Here is an 18149-nt window from a genome sequence, read left to right on the forward strand (position 1 = left end):
AACGAACTGTTTATCGGTACCTTGTAGAATAAGAACTGAAGGACAGAATATCTCTATTGGGAAGACTGTAAAGTGAGTCAACCAGCAGAGCGCCCGTTTAGGCGATGCGACGGGTCCATTTTGGTTGAGGCGGCCCCCGCACGTGGTGAGTGTAGCCGTAATCACCTGTGGCGAGCTGCGGCTGGGCGGCGTCGGCGGAAGCGGCGGGGATCCGCGTGCGTCACACACGCCCTCGCCTCCCCACATAAAAGCCGCCGCCGCCTAGCACGGCACCCACTGCCTCGCTGACATCTGACAGCACGTGGGTCAGCTGCCGCGCGGGTGGTAAGCGCTCTCCACTCTTAGTCTCTACTCGAATCAGCAGTATTTCCACTTCTAACGTTCCACCTGCCCCCCCTCCCCCCTCCGTTCTTGCCAACTAGGGACAGTGTTATCATTTCATCTACTTCTCCTTCGATATTTTTAGTTTTTTCTCAAACATTGTTTCATCCTCTCACCATGTCACTTCTTTTCTCTGCTCCGACCACTTCACACCTTTTCTCTTAATTCTCCTCTCTCGGAACCCTTCTAAAAGTAGCATCTTTCTTCTGAAAATAGCTCCTTCTGTTATTTCTTTTGCTTTTGTATTCCGCATTTCTAAACCTTACTTATCTTCTCGCATCCTTCTTGTAGTTTATCTACCCAGAGACACTTGAAGATTTGTTTTGTAGCCTGTACAAATGACAAAAAACTATAAACCTTCTAATTCTTATTGTTTATCTTATTTTCCTTAAGAGTTTTATGTTTTCCAACGTTCCTTCATATTTTCCAGGCCTCTCCCCTTCTTATTGCAACTAAATTTTTCTATCATTTTTCTTCTCTTAAATAATTCTAGTTACTATAATTTATAATTGTCTGTTAAGTGTTTGCTTGTATAGAGGAATTCTGGTTTCACTATGATGTAATTTTTTATTTGTGTATTTCGTGATACTTAATTTTATTTTCCTCTGACCGGACCAAATATCTCACGAAATAAGCGTCAAACGAAAAAACTACAAAGAACGAAACTTGTCCAGCTTGAAAGGAGAAACCAGATGGAGCTTTGGTTGGCCCGCTAGATGGCGCTGCCATAGGTCAAACAGATATCAACAGCGTTTTTTTAAAAATAGGAACCCCCATTTTTTATTACATGTTCATGTAGTACGAAAAGAAATATGAATGTTTTAGTTGGACCACTTTTTTCACTTCATGATAGATGGCGCTGTAATAGTCACAAAAATACAGAACACAATTTTAGACAAACAGTTGGTAACAGGAAGTTTTTTAAATTAAAATACGGAACATAGGTACGTTTGAACATTTTATTTCGGTTGTTCCAATGTGATACTTGTACCTTAGTGAACTTATCATTTCTGAGAACGCATGCTGTTACACCGTGATTACCTGTAAATACCACATTAATGCAATAAATACTCAAAATTATATTCGTCAACCTCAATGCATTTGGCAATACGTGTAACGACATTCCTCTCAACAGCAAGTAGTTCGCATTCCATAATGTTCGCACATGCATTGACAATGCGCTGACGTATGTCCTCAGGCTTTGTCATTGGATCATGATAGCAAATGTCCTTCAACTTTCCCCACAGAAAGAAATCCAGGGACGTCAGATCTGGTGAACGTGCGGTCCATGGTATGGTGCTTCGACGACCAATCCACCTGTCATGAAATATGCTATTCAATACCGGTTCAACCGTATGTGAGCTATGTGCCGGACATCCATCAAGTTGGAAGTACATCGCCATTCTGTCATGCAGTGAAACATCTTGTAGTAATATCAGTAGAACATTATGTAGGAAATCAGCTTACACTGTACCATTTAGATCACCATCGATAAAATGTGTAAGATGGCAAGAACTATGCCCCTTACATGAAGTCATTAAAGATCACCGAACTCACGTTGAGCGAACAGTAGGGCTGAACAAAAATGATTGGCAAGGCACAATGCATCCTGTAGAGGGTATAGTATGGACGTATTGGAATAATTAATGTTGGGTGATGGTTTTAAAGTAATTCACGCGACATGAAAACTTTGTGGAAACACGTCGATTTACTGGAGGCTAGTTCATCCCAGGGAAGTATTCAGAGTTGACATTGGCGCGCAGGTGGGGCGCACGAAGGGAAGCGACAATAGGCGGCTTAGGGCGGCTCAAACTCTGAGAAAGCGGTAACGGGGGCGGCCTCCAGCTGCCTTCAGATGAGTGACAGTGAGTGGGTGGTTGACCCCATGCTGGTGTACCGGAAAGCAGATCGAGAACTTATACGCCTCTTGATTAATGTCCATTTTCAGTGAAACATGTGAGAAAGCCGCACAAAGCTATGGTGGAGTGGTCAACAGAGGCCAAAATATGCGTGTTCATGACTATAGCAACTTCACGCTGAATTCACGGTCTGCAGAGTCTGAAGTAAATCAGGTGAAGAGCGACAGAATGAAATACGCCGGCCTCTGATGGGAATGTAGGACCAAGGAATTTGAAGTACTCTCCTGGGAGTCAGAATTCCGGAGAAACTGGTGTTTTGTGCAGACGCTAACCTTGCTGGGTGGCCTGGGAGGAGCTAAATAGCAGAAGTTGAAAGGAAGCGAAATTTTGTGGGAATTTGTTCACTTCCCAGAGCAGGCATTGGCCAGCGCTGGGAAGTGACGCATAATTAACGCGACTTGCGCTGCAATTGGCGTAAGTGATTTTCCTGGAGGGGGAACTGAGGCCAAAAGCGGACTGGTAGAAGACTCCGTAGAGGTCTTCTGTTCCCAGGTTGCCTAGAGTGCAGACGTGGCATTCTTTACTCAGCTTGCCTGAGAGAGAGTGAGCATCTCTGCAGTTTAGGACTTAGCAAACGGAACAATTGAGCTTGGTGATAGAAAGTTTTCGTACAGCTATGTACTGAGCAAGATAGCTAGGAGTGAATAGACGAGCACAGCCTTGCAGCACCACGAGGTCGGCTGATGGCCACACAACAACGACGCCCCACCACGCTGAATTCGGTGACATTGCGCCCGCTCCGGCTTGAGTTAGGCCATTGATTAATTTGTTGGATCACGTCAGCAAAGGTTCCACGAGGGTTTCATGGGCCATGTATTGTAAAATTCTTCTCGTTCTTTGCATTATGCCTAGGTCAGTCGATAGGCATTACTTTTGATTTATCGCACTTTACTCCACACAGACGCAATTTGTTACCACTGCCTGTTAGGAGAGTCATGTAATGTGATGATTGAAAGTTGGGAGTTAAATAAATTTGTGCTAGTCGACTGCATCTGTTTTCAATCAAGTAGTTCAAATTTCAAGTCACTTTCTTAATTAATTTTATGTTCAACATTTGCATCTGGTGTTCAATAGCTGAATATGACATCAATGTGCACCCCTTTTTAATTAAAAGTGATCAATTCTGAATCAATTAATGTCAACACTGCCACCGCATTTCAATCAGGAGTCACAGGGCCTTATTACTTTCTTTGCGAAATCCGATATTGCGGCAGTTTTGCACTCTTTGTTGATCTGTTAGTCAATTAGCTGGGTTGAACACACGCCAAAACCAGATAAGTGACGGGTGGGGTGTTACAGATGGGGGCCAATTATCCTTCCTCCCATAATACCGCACTACACATTAACCCACCAAGGTCGCTGATGTTCCACTTGTCGCAATCATCGTGGATTTTCCGTTGCCCAATAGTGAATATCATGCCGGTTTACGTTACCGCTGTTGGCGAATGACGCTTCGTCGCTAAATAGAACGCGTGCAAAAAATCTGTCATGGTCCCATAATTTCTCTTGTGCCCAGTGGCAGAACTGTGCACGACGTTCAAAATCGTCGCCATGCAATTCCTGGTGCTTAGAAATATGGTACGGGTGCAATCTATGTTGATGTAGCATTCTGAAGACCAACGTTTTTGAGAGCCCCGATCCTCGAGCAGTTTGTCTGCTACTGATGTGCGGATTAGCCGCGACAGCATCTAAACACCTACTTGGGCATCATCATTTGTTGCAGGTCATGGTTGGCGTTTCACATGTGGCTGAACACTTCCTTAAATAACATAACTATCCGGCGAACGGTCCGGACACTTGGATGATGTCGTCCAGGATACCGAGCAGCATACATAGCACACGCCCGTTGGGCATTTTGATCACAATAGCCATACATCAACACGATATCGACCTTTTCCGCAATGTAAATTTTAAGACGGGTAATGTATCACGAAGCAAATATCGTCGGTACTGGCGGAATGTTACGTGATACCACGTACCAATACGTTTGTGACTATTACAGCGCCATCTGTCACAAAGCAAAAAAAGTGGCCAACTAAAACATTCATATTTATTTACGTACTACACGAATATGTAATAAAAAATGGGGGTTCTTATTTTAAAAAACGCAGTTGATATCCGTTTGACCTAGGGCAGTGCCATCTAGCGGGCCAACCGTAGCGCCATCTGGTTTCCCCCTTCAAGCTAGACGAGTTTCATTCTTTGTAGTTTTTTCGTGTGATGCTTATTTCGTGAGATATTTGGCCCGGTCACTATCAATGGACCACCCTGCATATATTTCGATTATATTCAATTGAATTAAGGTATTGAATAGGCCATAAAATATCAACAAATTTTTAGAAGAAAAAAATAACTTAGTGATGTAAGGTTGAAATTCGATATTCTTTAATAAAAGTACCAATACTACTACTAATAATAATAATTTACTTCACGCATATCTTAAAATACACAAGAACTGGGAGAGTGTGAGCCACTGCTCACTAGTATAAATATCGTGACATTTACTTGGAATGATTTAGGGAACAACGGAGAATGCAAATCAGGAAGGCTTGATTTCGCAAGCACGTCTGTGTTCCCCATACATGACCAAATGTTATACTCTTCATTTTGCCGATCATCAAAGACCGGAACACTCACTTTACTTTTATGAAATTTGGCGACAATGTTAATCCTTCTCTGTATGTTCATCGGTTAATGCTACACATTTTTGACAACAGTGGATGACTGATGGAGATCTTGGTTGTAGGCTGGGTCAATTTTGGCTATTCCGCAAAATGTTCCTCATCGAAAATCCATTCGTCGTCATTCTAAAAACGTATTCCACCAACAATTTCTACTTCTGAGGAAAGAGGAACAAGTCAATGGGTGCCATATCACGAGAACGCGGAGAGTTGTGGGGAGAAAGGGGGGGGGGGGTAGAAAGCATGAATGAGGAATTCGTTCTCGTGGAGATAAACCCCTGCCGAAAGCTTTGTCTTTACAGCCTCCCGCATCGGCCTCAGGAGATTCCGACAATATGCTCCTGTGACGGGTGCCCCTTATGACCGGAATCTGTTGGCACAGCAATGAGACAATCACAAAAACTACTCTGAACCAACTTTTCATATCATAGTTGGGTCTTCACCCTATTCGAGTGTGATGGATTTACAAGTTTCCACTGTTTGGTTTGCTACTTTGTCTCTGGGTCATAGTAATACGTGTAATACTCGTTCATAGTGACTGGGTAGCTAAAAAATATGGGTCTGCCACAGCTGCCACGTTTCCACTGCTACCTAGGTTCGAAGGGCGTTTTTCAGTAAGTGTGAGCAATGGAGAATCCAGCAGGTGGTGAGTTTTGTCATCCTCTAAAAGTCGTGCAAGGTAACTGTTTTCTCTTTTTCCATTGTCGTCTGGAATGTGATACGCCCCCCTTCGAGCACCAGGGCCTCACTTCCGTTGCTAATCACGGCTCTTCACAGAGAGGTGCTCCGCTATTCGGTTCTTCGTCATTCACATTTTTTACTTGACTAAACTGGTTGCTCCAAGTAACAGTGAGTCATATGGTAACGCATTGTTGCCGCACACATCTACCGACTCATCATTGAGTGCTATGTCGTCGTTTCTCTTCAAATGCAGAAAACTAATTACCTAGAACTCGGTGCTCAAATTTACCAGTGAGGGTGCACCGTTCCGTATTGACCTCTCTAGTGACACGCTTAGGTACTGTGGCACGTGGATTTCATTGCTAAACAGGCCTGCGCATATAGACACGAAAGTAAATAAATAATAATAATATCGTAACTTGCTCCATTAAATTTCGGGAATGCAGCCGCATAAATTCTGCTTCTTCTTCTAAATATTTCGGCTGTATATCTTTCAGCCATCTTCAGAGAGAGCCGTACGGCTCTCTCTGAAGATGGCTGAAAGATATACAGCCGAAATATTTAGAAGAAGAAGCAGAATTTATGCGGCTGCATTCCCGAAATTTAATGGAGCAGTCTTTGCGCCGCGAAAACCTGAAGATTCACAATATCGTAACTTATTCGAGGAGACCGATGACCTCGCTGTCTGGTCTCCTTCCCCAAAACAACCTCCAACCATCTTATTCGAGGTGACAATTAAAACCATACGTGTGCTGCTAGTCCTTGTATTTACAAATTTCGGAAGAGTTTCGCAGACTCATTTCGTCTCTTACTAATAACTAAAATTAAGCTTTTTCTTACCCTGAGGTGACATAAATCATGGGATGCCTCCTAATATTGTATCGGACCACCTTTCACCCGGCAGCAGTTCGACGTGCCATAGACTCAGCAAGTCGTTGGAGGTCACCTGCAGCAATACTGAGCCATGATGCCTCCGCAGCCGTCCAAAAATTGCGAAAGTGTTGCCGGTGCAGGATGTTGTGCACGAACTGTTCTCTGGACGTCCAATAAGAGTTCAGCGATTCGAGTGGATCGCTCGAACTGTCCAGAATGTTCTTGAAACCGATTGCGAACAACTGTGCCCACTGACGCGGCATCGTTGTTTGGGAGCATGAAGTCAACGAATGGCTGCAAAAGATCTCCATATACACGAACATAACCATTTCCCGTCAATGGTCGGCTCAATTGGGTAAGAGGACCCAGTGCATTCCATGTAAACACAACCCACGTCATCATGGAGCCAGCACCAGCTTGCACAATGCCTTATTGACAAGTTGGGATCTGCGCCACGCCCGCACCGTCTACTCTTACGAAATGAAATCGGAACTCATCTGACCAGGACACGGTTTTCCAGTCGACTAGGGACCAATCGAGATTGTCACGAGCCTAGGAGAGGCGCTCCATTCGATTTAGTGCTGCTAGCAAAGGCACCCGCGTCGGTCGTCTGCTGCCACAGCACATTAATGACAAATTTAACCTCACTGTCCTAGCGGGTAAGTCCTTCGTATGTCTGGATATTTCACGCAGCGATGTTATCTGTTAGCACTGACAACTATACGGAAACACGGCTGCTCTCGGTTGTTAAGTGAAGGCCGTCGGTCACTGTGTTGTCCGTGGTGAGAGGTAATGTCTGAAATTTCGTACTCTCGGCACACTCTTGACACTGTGCATCTCGGAAAATCAAATATCCTAACGATTTCCGAAATGGAATATCCCATGTGTCTAGCTCCAACAACCATTCCCAACAACCATTCCCGTTGTGCGGCCGTAATCGCGCCGGAAACCTTTTCACATGAATCACATGAGTATAAATGACAGCTCCGCCAATGCACTGCTCTTTCATACCTTGTGAATGCGATACTACCGAGATCTATATACGTACATATCGTTATCCCATGACTTGCGTCAGCTCTGTGTGCGTTGATACTTCATGGTAGATTAAGACTGTGGGTTGCATCGGACATCGAAGCCGGGACCTTGTGGAAGTAATGTTGGGAGGACGCGTCGTCAGTCTTGTTTGGCTGGTTCACTTCGTAATATATTTGCCAGGGAAATATGGAAGTCACAGGTTCGAGTCCTGGTCTGGTACACAGTTTTAATCTGTCAGCAAGCTTCATATCAGTACACAGTCGGCAGCAGAGCGAAAAGTCCGTCCTGAGTTTGCTAATGATACTCCTCTTAGACGTACATGCTTGGCTACTCTGACTGAATGCCCTTTATTTACCTGCTGATTCATTTGTGAACCTTAAAATTCCAGCCGAGAGTGATATACGAGACACTTCGCTTCGGACGGGAAGAAATGGCTGCAGCTGCGACGTACCACGTAGCCGTCCTGGCTCTGGCTTTGCTGGCGGCACCTTCGCTGTCTCAGAAAGCTGGCCTGGGCCCTTGTCCGGAGGTCGACGTCATGCCCAATTTCAACGTGTCTGCCGTGAGTATCCCAGCTGTGTGCCAAATAGTACCGCAGAGCTAGCGCCGCAAGCTCTAGTACATTTCGCCCGATTTCAGTATACACTTAATCACTCAGTCGTTTCAACTACAGATGCAAGAAAATATGTAAAATAGTTCACTAATTTCGCTCGCTCCATTGCAGATTAAGTATTTCATAGAATTTTTAATGTACGTCTCGCTTCACGAAACTACATGCATTGCCACATTCTTTGAGGTTTCTGGTCTAGTTAGCATCGTATGAATGTATTGAGATCTGGCGCATATGATTGTTTAATCATTCTTTTGATCGACTCACAACCCACAATGAAAGGTGTATGTTCCTGACCTCGAGTTCTGACGAGAGTTAAGAACAAGTACTCACCAGTCTAAAGAATAACTCGAGACTCGTTTCCACTGCAGGATAGCTCAAATGTGTTTCTAGACTCGTTAGCATAGCGTTAGAACGGAATAACGATACGACGCAGAAAAAAATTCGAGATTACTGAAGCAATATTTTTCCCTTACTGTTCAACACGTGTATCGAAGAAGCAACAAGGGAAAGAAATACAGGTTTCGGAGTGGGATTAAAATTCAAGATGAAACAATATGATAAGATTCGCTGATGACGTTGCTAGCGTCTGTGAAAGTGGGGAAGAAGTACTGGACATATATATGAAATGAATACAGTACTGAAAACGGGGTATGAATTGAGAGTAAATCGAAGAAAGACGAGGAGTATCAAAAGTGATATTAGTAATAAATTTAACATCAGAAGTGGGGACAACAATATGGACAAAATGATGGAGTTCTGCTACGTTGGAAGCAGAGTAATATATGACGGAAGTAGCAGGGAGGATGTAAAAAGAAGACTAGCACAGTCAAAGAACGCATTCTGATCAAAATAAAATCAGTTTTAACATGAAGAAGAAATTTCTGATAATGTACGTTTGGAGCGCAACATTGTAAAGTAGTGAATCATTGAGTCTGAGTAAACCGGAAAACAATCAGAGCGTTTTAGATGTGGTATTCTTGAGGGATGTTGAAAGTTAGATGAACTGATAAGATAGGAAATGATCAGGTTCTCCACAGACTCGGCAGGGAAGAAAAATATGGAAAACACTGACAAGGAGAATATTCGGAGTGATACGGCATATAATGAGACATCAGGAAATATCTTCCATAGCACTGGAGGGAGCTGCAGCGGTTAGAAAGTGCAGGAGGAGACTGAGACTGAATAATATCCAAGAAATAATTGAGGGTGAAGAGGTTGGTACAGGAGAGAAAGTCATGTTGGGCATTATGGAACCAATCATAAGACAAACAAAAAATAGATAATAAAATAATAATTCGTTCCCTTTAGTTGTAACGTGTGGGAATTTTTTCGTGTGATAATCAAAGAAGCGACCGTTTACAGTGCTAGAGGAACTGAAAATACTTCCTTTGCACCAAACAGTTTCGCTAAGATCATCATCGCTCTCCTACCCCGTATTTAACATTACTTTAGAAAACTACAAGAGGCGGTCAAGATTATCCGATAATAACATTTACATTAGTTTTGGATACAGCAGATAAAGAAAGTTTGCCTCAGTCCACTCAAAGATCTGTGTTCTAATTAAGATTTCAGTTAATACAAAGTTTAAGTCTGAAAATTTTGCGTTAGGCAAATCACTCGGGATGCTTTTCCTCCATCAGTACCTTAGAAACATTTCTTAAACCACTCATAACATGCAGAAGCCGTAGTGCAAACTACATTTTAGTACAGTTATGAATTGTAATATGCAGGTGCACTCTTGGATCATAAATTGTTTATCATTTACTTGTCAGTTTAACACAATCTGTCTATAAATTTAAACTTTTTTTTGTTTTACGAACTCTGTAGTAGGTTCCTCAATAGGGCGACGTGGCGTAACGCTTCAGAGCATCCAACCATCCTGATCCAAGTTGCCCGTGGCCTGCCTTTCTCTCCGCACTGGTTTCTTGAATAATTCCGAAAGCAAACACATAGGCGACTACAATGCCCTTCTCCTATATATTGCTGCGTCGCTTCACTCAGCCATCTATGAGGCGTTAATTTCTAATCTTCCTAGATATCAATGTGGCTAAGATTACGTGAAACAAGTAAGTAAATGTTATAAAGAACTTCTCGAAGTTTGTGTTTCAACAGTCTTGGATGGACGTCGATGGACAATTCCTAAATGCTATCAAAGAAAAATCATTACACTAGAGCATAATAATAATTATGTCTTGAAAGTCTGTAGATGAGCCACCTATTTCATAAGTCGTGGTTCCAAGATACTGAAACGAATTATTTACAGAATTTATAGCGAACATCTGTTTGGGCTCCGGGGAAAAATAGGAACACACGAGGCAGTACTGACCTTACGACCTATCATGCAGAATATACTGAAAGAAGGTGAAACTACATTTATGGCATTTCTAAATTTAGAGAAAGTTTTCCACAGCGTTGAGTGGAATACACTCTACGAATTTCTCAAGGTATCAGATATAAAATGCGAAGATCTATGGATTATTTCCACAACTCGTACAGTAAGTACACAGCGAGGTGCAGGACTTGAAAGGTGGGCAGTGGCGGCAGACAGGTCTGCAGTTTAGTCCCGATGTTATTCAGATTGTTCCTTGAGCAAGTTATGAAGTAAACCAACGAGAACGTTGTAAAAGGAGTAAAATTTCAGGCAGGAGAAATAAAAATCATTGTTTTCCCGACGACATTGTCGGAAAAATCAAAAACCTATGAAGATCAGTTGAACAGAATGGACGGCGGCTTGAAAATAGAGTAAAAGATGAACATCATCAAAAGTAAATTATTTATTGAAATAATCAGTAACCAGGTGCGCAAAAGAAATTTACTTTTCTTAACCGGCTTCAGGCAGTACCCTTCTTCAGTGGAAAATAATGTGATATTTAAAATCTTCTGGAAAAGTGCCTGAAAGAAATTTCAGTTTCTTAACCGGCTTTAGGCATTTAGTGCCCTTCTTCAGAAGGTTATAACTATCGCACTGACACTCGCAAATAATGCGATAATTAAAACCTTCTGGAGACGAGCCCGAAACCGGTTAAGAAAATAAAATTCTTTTGTGCAACTGGTTGTTCATTATTTCAATAAATACAAAAACAGTTGCTGAAGATGGATAAAACACTAATAAGTAAATTAAGCGTAATGCCATGCAAACAAATTAAATAAGGCGATGGTGTTAGGAAATGAGACAATAAAAGTGTTAGATGAGTTTTGCTATTTGGGTAGTAAAACGGTTGTCGAAATAGACAGAGAGACGAAAGGATATTAGCCAAGACTTTGTTGAAGAAATTAATCCAGCATTTCCCTGAAATGATTTACGGTCCCAGTGGAAAAAAGAAATCAGCATCATCAGAGGAGAGTTCTAATCAGTTTCCTAGAAACCACTGAAATGTCTCAGACCCAGCACGATTCTCACGTAAAAGTCAAGAATTTTCCACGAAGTCTGCGTTTTAAAATTTATTTTTTGGCAACACAAATGGAATCTTGCTTAAGGCATATGTGTACAGATACCTAATGAAATGGTCTGTTAAGATAAATGAAGAGTTTCTCCCCAAAAGTGGCAATGAAAGGAAGGTGTGGAAAACTGTAGCTGGAGTACTGGACAGGATGATATGGTGGGTTAAAACATCAAGGAATGGGTTCCATGTTTCTGGATGAAGTTGTACAGCACAGAATTATAGCATACAGAGACTAGAAAATGTATAGCAAATTAATGATGACGCTGTTTGCACGTGCTACTGTGGGAAAGTGAGATTATATGCTTGATCCCAGTTGTAAATGGTTAATCCCATAATCAAAACTAATGGTAGTATTTGTGTTTGCTGAAAAGCATTATCTGAAAAGCAAGACAATAATTTTTTCACCATCTCGAAAGGAAAAAGATCTCATTTTAGGAAGGATGGGGAACAAAATCGGTAACAGCTTGTTCGAAGTGACAATACCAGCCGAGTACAAACCTGAAGAGACTTCAGGAAGTTTATGAAGGCTTAATCTGGATCACTTATGGCCTAGCATACATCTATCTCCCCGGACATGATTCCATGTTATCTTAAGCTCTACACCATCTCACTCAGTACCAACGTTTCCGCCCATCTGCCAGATTTACACCAGTCTCCTTTTTCGGTACTTGTGTAGCCTATACAGAATAACATAATTGTAGCAGTCACACATTACATCGCTACACAACAGACACCAGGCGTTCCGTGATAACTCTAGAAATCTATGTACTACGAAATTCGGAAATAAGACAGTTGTGTTTGCCTGCTACGAAGTAGCCTCAGATACAAATGGGGTACTTCGGTAAAAACCAAGGGGAAGGCGGAAAATCTTACTTCCTACAAAAACTACAAATGATACAAATATCATGACCTTCACTGAAGCGCCAAAGAAACTGGTATAGGCATGCGTATCCAAACACAGAGACATGTAAACACGCAAAATACGGCGCTGCGGAAGGCAACGTCTATATAACACAACGAGTGTCTGGCGCAGTATCGGTTACTGCTGCTACAATGGCAGGTTATCAAGATTTAAGTGAGTCTGAACGTGGTGTTATAGTCGGCGCACGTGCGTTGAGACACGGCATCTCCGAGGTGGCGATAAAATGGGGATTTTCCCATACGACCATTTCACGAGTGTATCGTGAATATAAGGGATCCGATAGAACATCAAATCTCGGACATTGCTGGCGGCCGGAAAAAGATCCTGCAAGAACGGGACCAACGACGACTGAAGAGAATCGCTCAACGTGATAGAAGTGCAGCCTTTCCGAAAATCAGTGTAGATTTCAGTGCTGCACCATCAACAAGTGTCAGCGTGCGAACCATTCAACGAAAAATCATCGATGTGGGCTTTCGGAGCGGAACGCCCACTCGTGTACCCTTGATGATTTCACGACACAGAGCTTTACGCCTCCGCTGGGCCCGTCAGCACCGACACCGATGACTGGAAACATGTTGCCTGGTCGGACGAGTCTAGTTTCAAATTGTATCGAGTGGATGGACGTATACGGTATGGAGACAACCTCATGAGTCCGTGGACCCTGCACGTCAGCAGAGGATTCTTCAAGCTGCTGTAGGCTCTGTTATGGCGTGGGGCGTGTGCAGTTGGAGTGCTATGGGACCCCTGATACGTCTAGATACGACTGTGTGAGATGTCACGTACGTACGCATCCTGTCTGATCACATGCGTCCATTCATGTCCATTGTGCATTCCCCCGGACTCCAGCAGGACAATGCGACCACCCACATGTCCAGAGTGGCTGCAGGAACACTCTTCTGAGTTTAAACACTTCCGCTGGCCACCAGACTTCCCAACATGAACATCATTGAGCATATCTGGCATGCTTTGCAACGTGCTGTCCAAAAGCGATGTTCTCCGCTTCGTACTCTTACGGATTTATGGACAGCCCTGCAGGATTCATGATGGCAGTTCCCTCCAGCGCTACATCAGACATTAGTCGAGTACGTGCCACGTCGTGCTGGGTCCCTTCTGCGTGCTCGCGGGGGGTCCTGTAGATATCAGGCAGGTGTACCAGTTTCTTTGGCTCTTCTGTGTAGAAGCTCTGGCGAGAGTAGCAGCGTGATCATAGAGACACACGTACGTAATATCTGTGTGGCATTTATATCGCTGCTTAAGTTCTCTCAAGGTCGAGTGAGCTTTTAAAGAACGAACTTCCTGTTTCACGTATGATGAGTGCGTGTTACGTGACCTACAGTCACAATCTGCCTGTCATTAACAGACAGTCACGAAGGAACCGTCGACATGGAACGCATTATACCTAAGTCATAACATGCACTGCCGTCAGAGTAACAGAATGCGGCTCGTATTACTGAAACTGAAAATTTATTGTTTTTCTATGGCGACCGTAACTTACTCAAATGTAACTATATACTCTGAGCCCTATGCGTAGCACCTGAAGTTTTGAAACAAATAGGCTTTATATGCCAGAATCATGAATTTGATGATGATGATTTTTAAATATACTGGGTAATTAATGGTCATAATTGTACTATTAATGTGTTTTAGTCGAAAGTTAAGCATAGTATGGATTTAGTTTCCAAACGAAATTACGAACATTGTGTTATAACAACTTGAAAAACTTAGTGAAAGTGGAATGAAAAACTCTATGTGCCACAGTTTAGTACTCGGCAAAAAGGTAGTAAAAGTTCATTCTACAGCATGGAACAAAGCCAAAGGTGCAAATTTCAATTTTAAATATTTGATGAATAGTTTCGAGTCGGGATCCATCTTCAAATCATCCTACAGGACAGAAAATAAAAATTACAATCATGGACAATACAGGTGTTACCAAATGATTAACCGCACGTCAAAAATGCAGAACTTATCGTTTCAAGATATACGGACCTGGCAGTCAATATGACATTTCCTAAAATATAAGAAACGTATGAAGATAAACATATGCGAGTAACAAAGTGCAAATATATAGTTGCAGAGCATACAGACAACTGGAAATTTACTCCTCCAGCTGCGTAAGGAAACCTCGGGAAGGGAGTGCCATAACAGGATTTAGGAAATACCTTTCGTATTTATTACAGTTTTGTCCAGTCGCCAAATCACGACATAATAACAGTACAAGTCAACAATAAAATTAACATTTTTAAAGTCTGTTCCAAAAACAGTAAAATACTTAAATTCAGCGCAAAGCAAAGCACAGCAGCGGTACATACGGCACATAAGACAAAGATGTAATCCAGCATGGTACGTAAAAATCATTAAATGTATGTGGTCATTATTTGTCACGTCATGCATCATTTCAAGCAAATATTGCTTCTTTTCTTCATAGATGTGGCTTGTAATTTTCGTGGCAGATAGTAGCATTTTCTTGTTGTCCTCTTCTCCTGCTCTTAACTTCATTACGGCTATTTCTGTCTAACCACAACCACTGTACTTTTGATGTGTTTATGTTTGCTGTGTTTATATTACAAACTGCTGCTTTCTTGAAATCTAAGAAGTCAGATGCATTCATATTGCTGACGATAAATAGCTTAAATTGCCTTGATTCCCGTATCAGGTCCTTTACATCTTGTGGAACAACATACTTGGTAACTCAAGAACAACCATTTTGCCCAGATTTGGTGTAGTTTAGTGATCAGTAATGAGACTTATCTCCTGTGCTGGACGAGCTTTTGCGGGAATAAATTTATTGCTTGAACTTAATGTATTCATTCCCTCCATTTTTCAACTTTTTCCTTCCTGCTGCTACAGTACCTTCTCTTTTAATATATCGTTTTTACCGCTCAAACTGTTACAAACATTTGCAGCCTTCGCCATTTTGTCTAACACTGAGGAGTAAGCGCACGGAACGTACACTGAAGGGCTAAAGAAACTGGTACACTTGCCTAATGTCGTGTAGTACCCCGCGAGCACGCAGAAGTGCAGCAACACGTTGTGGAATGGACTCGACTAATGTCTGAAGTAGTGCTGGAGCGAACTAACACCATGAATCCTGCCGGGCTATACGTAAATCCGTAAGAGTGCGAAGGGCTGGAGATCTCTTCTGAACAGCACGGTGCAAGGCATCCCAGATATGCTCAATAACGTTCATGTCTGGGGAGTTTGGAGACGAGAGGAAGTCATATACTATGATAAAAGCCTGTTCGATTTTATATAATTGGTAATGCCTGTTTCTGGTTTAGCGACGGTTAGGGGAGTAGCTCTGAAAAAAAGAAACTATTTCTTTATTTTTAACCTAGAGCTGCTAGTCTGAATTTGGTGAACCCTAATGCAATGAGCAGTTTTAAGAAAAGTTGACTATACCTGGTGATGCAAAAGTATACAGCATGATTCAGGTTATCTGTTCACCTGAAATACTACGTGAAGCCTCACATTTTTTAATTCTGTTTTCACCCAGATTAACTGCGTAAAGTCCTCACTAAATGACGTGTAGTCCCTTTTCATATTACATAGATATCGCTATCAGCTTCACTTTTTCAGATAGAACTGTAGTAATTTCTGCTGCTAGTATTATAGTTCCAAAACAGACGAATTCAACGGCTTTCACTCTTCCAAATCCGATTAATAGTTTCGAAGAAATTACAATATTTAGAACTTTGTATTAACATGTTTCCAACATGAATGCGATTGCTGTCTTATGCGAAAATTTCTTATTCCTCAGTAGGACTGTCGTGCTAGATTGATGGGTTGCTCCCGACTGACGCACTAACAGAATCTATTTACAGAAGCGGAATAGTGGAGAAAAGTTTAATTTAAAGCCGACATTAATCACACCTGGCTGTATGTGGTTGGACCTACACTCTATATGGAAGACAAAGGATTGATGTCTAATGACGATTCGCAAGTTAACTGCAAATTTCTGTTCTAGTATCTGCCGCAAACTTGAAAGAAATGTGATCTGTACACTAAAATTCGAATAGGTTTGCAAAACAGGAACTGAGGTGCAAACATTGTTAAAGAGTAACATAGCGGATGAGTTTAATGTCAAAGATACACAATTAGATTTGAAAATGAAATCAGCAGCACCGGCAACGGAAAGGAAATCGTAAAAGAATGTAATGAACTCTTGCTTGAAACGTTCAAGACTGCTCTCTCTCGATTGCACGGATGTCTTGGGGATCATCTAAGAAATTTAGAGAATTACATAATAGCCAAGCATCTTAGAGCCACACATCTAGCATCATTTTAAAATCTCATACCTTATACGCTCCTGGAAATTGAAATAAGAACACCGTGAATTCATTGTCCCAGGAAGGGGAAACTTTATTGACACATTCCTGGGATCAGATACATCACATGATCACACTGACAGAACCACAGGCACATAGACACAGGCAACAGAGCATGCACAATGTCGGCACTAGTACAGTGTATATCCACCTTTCGCAGCAATGCAGGCTGCTATTCTCCCATGGAGACGATCGTAGAGATGCTGGATGTAGTCCTGTGGAACGGCTTGCCATGCCATTTCCACCTGGCGCCTCAGTTGGACCAGCGTTCGTGCTGGACGTGCAGACCGCGTGAGACGACGCTTCATCCAGTCCCAAACATGCTTAATGGGGGACAGATCCGGAGATCTTGCTGGCCAGGGTAGTTGACTTACACCTTCTAGAGCACGTGGGTGGCACGGGATACATGCGGACGTGCATTGTCCTGTTGGAACAGCAAGTTCCCTTGCCGGTCTAGGAATGGTAGAACGATGGGTTCGATGACGGTTTGGATGTACCGTGCACTATTCAGTGTCCCCTCGACGATCACCAGTGGTGTACGACCAGTGTAGGAGATCGCTCCCCACACCATGATGCCGGGTGTTGGCCCTGTGTGCCTCGGTCGTATGCAGTCCTGATTGTGGCGCTCACCTGCACGGCGCCAAACACGCATACGACCATCATTGGCACCAAGGCAGAAGCGACTCTCATCGCTGAAGACGACACGTCTCCATTCGTCCCTCCATTCACGACTGTCGCGGCACCACTGGAGGCGGGCTGCACGATGTTGGGGCGTGAGCGCAAGACGGCCTAACGGTGTGCGGGACCGTAGCCCAGCTTCATGGAGACGGTTACGAATGGTCCTCGCCGATACCCCAGGAGCAACAGTGTCCCTAATTTGCTGGGAAGTGGCGGTGCGGTCCCCTACGGCACTGCGTAAGATCCTACGGTCTTGGCGTGCATCCGTGCGTCGCTGCGGTCCGGTCCCAGGTCGACGGGCACGTGCACCTTCCGCCGACCACTGGCGACAACATTGATGTACTGTGGAGACCTCACGCCCCACGTGTTGAGCAATTCGGCGGTACGTCCACCCGGCCTCCCGCATGCCCACTATACGCCCTCGCTCAAAGTCCGTCAACTGCACATACGGTTCACGTCCACGCTGTCGCGGCATGCTACCAGTGTTAAAGACTGCGATGGAGCTCCGTATGCCACGGCAAACCGCCTGACACTGACGGCGGCGGTGCACAAATGCTGCGCAGCTAGCGCCATTCGACGGCCAACACCGCGGTTCCTG

General features: G+C 43.2%; 1 protein-coding gene across 1 annotated transcript in view; it reads left to right on the top strand.

Moving 5' to 3' along the window:
- Window positions 1-263: 263 nt before the first annotated feature.
- Window positions 264-18149, top strand: part of LOC126470080 (lazarillo protein-like) — a 50216-nt gene continuing 32330 nt past the window's right edge. Inside the window, exons 1-2 of the mRNA XM_050097596.1 lie at window positions 264-324; window positions 7959-8132. Of these exons, the coding sequence (XP_049953553.1) occupies window positions 8001-8132 (132 nt within the window). The 5' untranslated portion in view covers window positions 264-324; window positions 7959-8000. The remainder of the gene's footprint in view (window positions 325-7958; window positions 8133-18149) is intronic.

Source organism: Schistocerca serialis, chromosome 1, assembly GCF_023864345.2.
Source record: "Schistocerca serialis cubense isolate TAMUIC-IGC-003099 chromosome 1, iqSchSeri2.2, whole genome shotgun sequence".
In the NCBI taxonomy this organism is placed as follows: domain Eukaryota; kingdom Metazoa; phylum Arthropoda; class Insecta; order Orthoptera; family Acrididae; genus Schistocerca; species Schistocerca serialis.